This window comes from Sinocyclocheilus grahami, unplaced genomic scaffold (assembly GCF_001515645.1).
Source record: "Sinocyclocheilus grahami isolate Dianchi unplaced genomic scaffold, SAMN03320097.WGS_v1.1 scaffold31.1, whole genome shotgun sequence".
NCBI classification, from domain to species: domain Eukaryota; kingdom Metazoa; phylum Chordata; class Actinopteri; order Cypriniformes; family Cyprinidae; genus Sinocyclocheilus; species Sinocyclocheilus grahami.
In genome coordinates this window covers 4,607,479-4,615,477 of record NW_015505210.1, presented here as the reverse complement: position 1 = coordinate 4,615,477, position 7,999 = coordinate 4,607,479, and the positions used below count along the sequence as shown (strand labels likewise).

At 41.1% G+C, this 7,999-nt stretch overlaps 1 protein-coding gene across 1 annotated transcript in view; it reads right to left on the bottom strand.

Moving 5' to 3' along the window:
• prx (periaxin) overlaps positions 1-7,999 on the bottom strand; it is a 27,983-nt gene that overhangs the window by 7,186 nt on the left and 12,798 nt on the right. Inside the window, exons 5-11 of the mRNA XM_016261786.1 lie at positions 7,437-7,602; positions 7,038-7,231; positions 4,510-6,904; positions 2,887-4,164; positions 1,027-2,763; positions 334-945; positions 59-208 (exon numbers count right to left, since the gene is read on the bottom strand). Of these exons, the coding sequence (XP_016117272.1) occupies positions 59-208; positions 334-945; positions 1,027-2,763; positions 2,887-4,164; positions 4,510-6,904; positions 7,038-7,231; positions 7,437-7,602 (6,532 nt within the window). The remainder of the gene's footprint in view (positions 1-58; positions 209-333; positions 946-1,026; positions 2,764-2,886; positions 4,165-4,509; positions 6,905-7,037; positions 7,232-7,436; positions 7,603-7,999) is intronic.

Sequence of the window (7,999 nt, the reverse complement as noted above, 5' to 3'; positions counted from 1 at the left end):
ATAGAGGGCATGTGAAACTTTCCACCCTTGACATCAGGACCTTCAATGCCCATTTCACCTCCTGATGGTTTTAATTTAGGCAAGGAAACATCAAATTTAGGCATTTCAAATTTTCTTCCTTTTCCTGCAGGTCCTTCAACATCTGCATCTCCTCCTGCTCCTCCTCCTGGCAGAGAGATATCTATAGAGGGCATGTGAAACTTTCCACCCCTGATGGTTTTAATTTAGGCATTTCAAATTTTCTTCCTTTTCCTGCAGGTCCTTCAACATCTGCATCTCCTCCTACTCCTCCAGACAGAGAGATATCAATAGAGGGCATGTGAAACTTTCCACCCTTGATTTCAGGACCTTCAATGTCCATTTCACGTCTTGATGGTTTTAATTTAGGCAAGGAAACATCTAATTTAGGCATTTCAAATTTTCTTCCTTTTCCTGCAGGTCCTTCAAGATCTACATCTCCTCCTGCTCCTCCTCCAGGCAGAGAGATATCAATAGAGGGCATGTGAAACTTTCCACCCTTGATATCGGGACCTTCAACATTGATTTCACCTCCTGATGGTTTTAATTTAGGCATTTCAAATTTTCTTCCTTTTCCTGCAGGTCCTTCAAGATCTACATCTCCTCCTGCTCCTCCTCCAGGCAGAGAGATATCAATAGAGGGCATGTGAAACTTTCCACCCTTGATATCGGGACCTTCAACATTGATTTCACCTCCTGATGGTTTTAATTTAGGCATTTCAAATTTTCTTCCTTTTCCTGCAGGTCCTTCAAGATCTACATCTCCTCCTGCTCCTCCTCCAGGCAGAGAGATATCAATAGAGGGCATGTGAAACTTTCCACCCTTGATATTGGGATCTTCAATGTCCATTTCACATCCTGATGGTTTTAATTTAGGCAAGGAAAAATCTAATTTTGGCATTTCAAATTTTCTTCCTTTTCCTGCATGTCCTTCAACATTTAATGGTTTTAATTTAGGCAAGGAAACATCTAATTTAGGCATGTCAAATTTTCTTCCTTTTCCTGCATGTCCTTCAACATCTACATCTCCTCCTGCTTCTCCTCCAGGCAGAGAGATATCAATAGAGGGCATGTGAATCTTTCCACCCTTCATATCGGGACATTCAACATTGATTTCACCTCCTGATGGTTTTAATTTAGGCAAGGAAACATCAAATTTAGGTATTTCAAATTTTCTTCCTTTTCCTGCAGGTCCTTCAGCATCTACATCTCCTCCTGCACCTCCTCCTGGAAGAGAGATATCTATAGAGGGCATGTGAATCTTTCCACCCTTGATATTGGGGCCTTCAACATTGATTTCACCTCCTGAAGGTTTTAATTTAGGCAAGGAAAAATCTAATTTTGGCATTTCAAATTTTCTTCCTTTTCCTGCATGCCCTTCAACATTTACATCTCCTCCTGCTCCTCCTCCTGGCAGAGAGATATCTATAGAGGGCATGTGAAACTTTCCACCCTTGATATCGGGACCTTCAACATTGATTTCTCCTGGTGATGGATTTAATTTAGGCAAGGAAACATCAAATTTAGGCATTTCAAATTTTCTTCCTTTTCTTGCAGGTCCTTCAACATCTGCATCTCCTCCTGCTCCTCCCCCAGGCAGAGAGATATCTATAGAGGGCATGTGAAACTTTCCACCCTTGATATCGGGACCTTCAACATTGATTTCTCCTGGTGATGGATTTAATTTAGGCAAGGAAACATCAAATTTAGGCATTTCAAATGTTCTTCCTTTTCCTACAGGTCCTTCAACATCTGCATCTCCTCCTGCTCCTCCCCCAGGCAGAGAGATATCTATAGAGGGCATGTGAAACTTTCCACCCTTGACATCAGGACCTTCAATGCCCAATTCACCTCCTGATGGTTTTAATTTAGGCAAGGAAACATCAAATTTAGGCATTTCAAATGTTCTTCCTTTTCCTACAGGTCCTTCAACCTCTGCATCTCCTCCTGCTCCTCCCCCAGGCAGAGAGATATCTATAGAGGGCATGTGAAACTTTCCACCCTTGATATCAGTACCTTCAACTTCACCTCTTGATGGTTTTAATTTAGGCAAAGAAACATCTAATTTAGGCATGTCAAACTTTCTTCCTTTTCCTGCATGTCCTTCAACATCTACATCTCCTCCTGGCAGAGAGATATCAATAGAGGGCATGTGAAACTTTCCACCCTTGATATTGGGACCTTGAACGTCATCTTCACCTCCTGATGGTTTTAATTTTGGCAAAGAAACATCTAATTTAGGCATTTCAAATTTTCTTGCTTTTCCTGCAGGGCCTTCAACATCTACATCTCCTCCTGCTCCTCCTTCAGGCAGAGAGATATCTATAGAGGGCATGTGAAACTTTCCACCCTTGATATTGGGACCTTGAACGTCATCTTCACCTCCTGATGGTTTTAATTTAGGCATTTCAAATTTTCTTGCTTTTCCTGCAGGGCCTTCAACATCTACATCTCCTCCTGCTCCTCCGCCAGGGAGAGAGATATCTATAGAGGGCATGTGAAACTTTCCACCCTTGATATTGGGACCTTGAACGTCATCTTCACCTCCTGATGGTTTTAATTTAGGCATTTCAAATTTTCTTGCTTTTCCTGCAGGGCCTTCAACATCTACATCTCCTCCTGCTCCTCCGCCAGGGAGAGAGATATCTATAGAGGGCATGTGAAACTTTCCACCCTTGATATTGGGACCTTGAACGTCATCTTCACCTCCTGATGGTTTTAATTTAGGCATTTCAAATTTTCTTGCTTTTCCTGCAGGGCCTTCAACATCTACATCTCCTCCTGCTCCTCCGCCAGGGAGAGAGATATCTATAGAGGGCATGTGAAACTTTCCACCCTTGATATTGGGACCTTGAACGTCATCTTCACCTCCTGATGGTTTTAATTTAGGCATTTCAAATTTTCTTGCTTTTCCTGCAGGGCCTTCAACATCTACATCTCCTCCTGCTCCTCCGCCAGGGAGAGAGATATCTATAGAGGGCATGTGAAACTTTCCACCCTTGATATTGGGACCTTGAACGTCATCTTCACCTCCTGATGGTTTTAATTTAGGCATTTCAAATTTTCTTGCTTTTCCTGCAGGGCCTTCAACATCTACATCTCCTCCTGCTCCTCCGCCAGGGAGAGAGATATCTATAGAGGGCATGTGAAACTTTCCACCCTTGATATTGGGACCTTGAACGTCATCTTCACCTCCTGATGGTTTTAATTTAGGCATTTCAAATTTTCTTGCTTTTCCTGCAGGGCCTTCAACATCTACATCTCCTCCTGCTCCTCCGCCAGGGAGAGAGATATCTATAGAGGGCATGTGAAACTTTCCACCCTTGATATTGGGACCTTGAACGTCATCTTCACCTCCTGATGGTTTTAATTTAGGCATTTCAAATTTTCTTGCTTTTCCTGCAGGGCCTTCAACATCTACATCTCCTCCTGCTCCTCCGCCAGGGAGAGAGATATCTATAGAGGGCATGTGAAACTTTCCACCCTTGATATTGGGACCTTGAACGTCATCTTCACCTCCTGATGGTTTTAATTTAGGCATTTCAAATTTTCTTGCTTTTCCTGCAGGGCCTTCAACATCTACATCTCCTCCTGCTCCTCCGCCAGGGAGAGAGATATCTATAGAGGGCATGTGAAACTTTCCACCCTTGATATTGGGACCTTGAACGTCATCTTCACCTCCTGATGGTTTTAATTTAGGCATTTCAAATTTTCTTGCTTTTCCTGCAGGGCCTTCAACATCTACATCTCCTCCTGCTCCTCCGCCAGGGAGAGAGATATCTATAGAGGGCATGTGAAACTTTCCACCCTTGATATTGGGACCTTGAACGTCATCTTCACCTCCTGATGGTTTTAATTTAGGCATTTCAAATTTTCTTGCTTTTCCTGCAGGGCCTTCAACATCTACATCTCCTCCTGCTCCTCCGCCAGGGAGAGAGATATCTATAGAGGGCATGTGAAACTTTCCACCCTTGATATTGGGACCTTGAACGTCATCTTCACCTCCTGATGGTTTTAATTTAGGCATTTCAAATTTTCTTGCTTTTCCTGCAGGGCCTTCAACATCTACATCTCCTCCTGCTCCTCCGCCAGGGAGAGAGATATCTATAGAGGGCATGTGAAACTTTCCACCCTTGATATTGGGACCTTGAACGTCATCTTCACCTCCTGATGGTTTTAATTTAGGCATTTCAAATTTTCTTGCTTTTCCTGCAGGGCCTTCAACATCTACATCTCCTCCTGCTCCTCCGCCAGGGAGAGAGATATCTATAGAGGGCATGTGAAACTTTCCACCCTTGATATCAGGACCTTCAATGTCCATTTCACCTCCTAATGGTTTTACTTTAGGCAAGGAAACATCAAATTTAGGCATTTCAAATGTTCTTCCTTTTCCTGCAGGTCCTTCAACATCTGCATCTCCTCCTGCTCCTCCTCCAGGCAGAGAGGTATCTATAGAGGGCATGTGAAACTTTCCACCCTTGATACCGGGACTTTCAATGTCCATTTCACCTCCTAATGGTTTTAATTTAGGCAAGGAAACATCTAATTTAGGCATGTCAAATTTTCTTCCTTTTCCTGCATGTCCTTCAACATCTACATCTCCTCCTGGCAGAGAGATATCAATAGAGGGCATGTGAAACTTTCCACCCTTGATATTGGGACCTTGAACATCAACTTCACCCCCTTTTGGCTTTTGAAATTTTGTGCCCCTTTTGGTTTCTCCCTCCAGACAAACATCTGATGAGATATTATAAGAAGGTATATTTAATTTGCCACCTTTGAATTCAGGTCCTTCCATGCTGAGTTCCCCTTTGGTTGATTCAAATTTTGGTAAGGAAATATCCAGTTTTGGAATATCAAACTTGCCTATTTTTCCTGAATGTCTCTTGAGATCAACATTACCTGTTTCTGTTACTTTTGGAAATGATATATCAACGGATGGCATGTTCAATATTTTGCTGTCAGACCCTTTAATACTGATGTCACCTTGTTTTGACTTCATTTTTGGCAAGGAAATCTCAACTGCAGAAGCTTTCACTGCAGGCAGAGAGATATCAACCTTTGGAATTTCAACCTTTCCACCTTTACCAGAGGGTTCCACATTAATATCTTTTTGGTATTTTCTATGTGGCAATGATATATCAATTGCTGGCATGTGAAACTTCCCATCGGTTCTTTTAACATCAAAATCAACTTCTCCTAATTTGAGTTTAGGTAGACTTATATCAGATTTAGGAATCTGAAACTTATCTCCCTTGTCAACCTCAAGAATAATCTGTTCATTTGTTTTTTCTTTTGGTAATGAAATATCAGCTCCAACCTCAGTTTTGCCTATAGGAAGTGAAATTTCAATTGATGGCATACTCAATTTTCCTGCTTTTATGTCATGCCCCTCAGCAATGGCATGCTCAGATGATTTCACATTAGGTAGGTGGACATCTACTCGAGGCATTTTAATCTTTCCCCCTTTTCCAAAGTGGTCCTCAATATATGCATCCCCCTCTAGCGTTTCTTTTGGCAAAGAAATGTCGACCTCAGGCCCTTCAATATCAATTTTACCTTGTGGTAATTTCATTTTGGGGAGGGAAATGTCTATTTGTGGCATTTTCACACTTGGCCCTTTCTCAGAATGACCATCCACCTTTGCTTCACCTTTACCTTTTGGTAATGGAATACTGATATTTGGCTTGTAAATTGTTCCACCTTTTGCTCCAGGTTCTTCAACTATGACCTCACACTCAGGGGAAGTTATTTTTGGAAGAGAGATATCTAATTTTGTCATTTCAAATTTTACCCCAGTACTCGCATGTCCCTCAGTATCAATGCTTTTTGCAGCCATCTTTGGTAATGACACATCTAATGTAGGAAGACCAATGTCCACATCTGCCGTCTCTATCTTGGGCCCTGCAATGTCAAGTTTGGGGAGGAAAATCTTATGCTCTTTGTCCATGGATCCATCGATGTCATCTCCAAATTGTTGTTTTGCCTCAAGGTTTAGCACTGGTAATGGTGTGTCAGGCTTAGTGGTGTTGATTTTTGTTCCTTTTATAGTGCAGTCGGGAACTTCAACATCTTTGAATTCAGCCTTGCCCCTAGTCTTTGGAAGATGCAAGTCCAAATCCACATTTGGTGCTTTGATGTCAATCTTGGGCATTTTCAGTTTATTTTCAGATGTATCAGTTTCTTTCCTTGCCTCTCCATCAATTTCATCTGAATGACAAGAAAGTCTTAACTTCGGCAGTTTGAACTTTGGGACTGTCACCTTTGTATCTGAGACATCCAGATTTATCTTTGGAATTTTTATCTCAGGATCCTCTCCTTTTCCTTTAACACTAACCTCAAAATTAGAAACATTAGTTTCAGCCTTGCCCTGAGGCATGTTGAAATCACACTCTACTGATGGAAGCTTAAATTTGCCTTCTAGTTCTTTCACCTTAAAGCTGTCATTTGTAGATTGTACATCTAACTTTGACTTTTGAATTTTTGGGAAATTCATTCCAAATTTTGGACCTTTCGTCTTCGCTTTCAGCTTGGATCCAGAGGCCTCTCCTTCATGTGTTGAAACATCTATATTGGCCTTCCCTTCACCAACAGCAGCATCCATGGCCTTCATCTTTGGAAATCTGATCTTCCTCTTCTTCTTAGTACTAGTGATAACACCCTCCAGATGTTCTGATCCATCTGCAGTGGCCTTCCCACCTTTCCTTATCTTGAACTTCGGGAATACAAACTCAACATCAACAGGACTGAGGTCTGATCTACCAGGTGATCCATCAACTTCCAGCTCTGCCCGTGCTCTTGATATTTTGTTCTCTTTCAGTCTTTTCAATCCAAATCTTCCTCCTCTCCTTTTCTTAGTTTTGAATGGTTTCACACTTTTGACGCTCTGCAAGAGAAAGGTTATCATTCCTTCTAGTTTCTAATGTTGTGTAAGTACTTTTGAAAAATTAATTAACTTTAAGAAATATTGTGGATGTTCAAAAAATTATTCTATTGTATAGCAATATTTCAGCATGTACCATTTTTTGCATCTTGGCCTTAGGTCCTCTGAGCTCAAGATTTTGTGCACCTGGACGTATGCTGACTTCACTTCCTGGCACAGTCCTCTTCAAAAAGAAGGACACTTTGTAGGGTTCTGCACACTGAAGAATTTTTAATGCGTCCTCATATTTGACGTTATCAAAATACACCCTGGCACTTAGCAGTTGATCTCCTGCAATAACACATCATCAAAAAATATTTATAACTTACATCAGGAAACTAAATTAATTCACACCTGTACTCAACACCTGTCCATTAATGATTATAAGGTTAAAGTTGTTTCTCCTGCTTGTCTTTTCCAGGACAGTGGCTCAAGTCTTTACAGTGTACAGTATTTGACATTGCACTTTGTAATGTAAAATACAGTCCCTTGGTACCTTTCTGTAGACTGAGGTGCTTTGCTGCTGGGGAGTCTTTCAAGACCTCTTTGATGAAGATGCCTTGCTCCCCTCCACCCACAACACTGTACCCACTAGCTCCAACCTCAGCCTGTGTTTCAACAACCATTTCCACGAGCTCTGACAACTGGTTGTCCTTCTCCAGCTGTTCATAAAATGTACCAAATCAACTTTATTGTCATTTTTAGCACATTGCATTGCAGTGGATAAAAATTAAATACAGTTCCTTCAGAAAACACAGTGATGTATGTAGTAGACAGCACAAGGACTAAAAGACAACAGTAAATATGGACAATAAATACAGATAGTACACTGAGTACAAAACATAAAAGTTAGACAGTTTGGTAAGTAGGTAAATGACAATTAGATAAGTAGGTAATATGTAAATAAAATGTAACAGCAGTAGGATATGATTGATTGTAAGTGTGTGTGTATATATATATATATATATACAGTGGGTACGGAAAGTATTCAGACCCCCTTAAATTTTTCACTCTTTGTTATATTGCAGCCATTTGCTAAAATCATTTAAGTAATTTTTT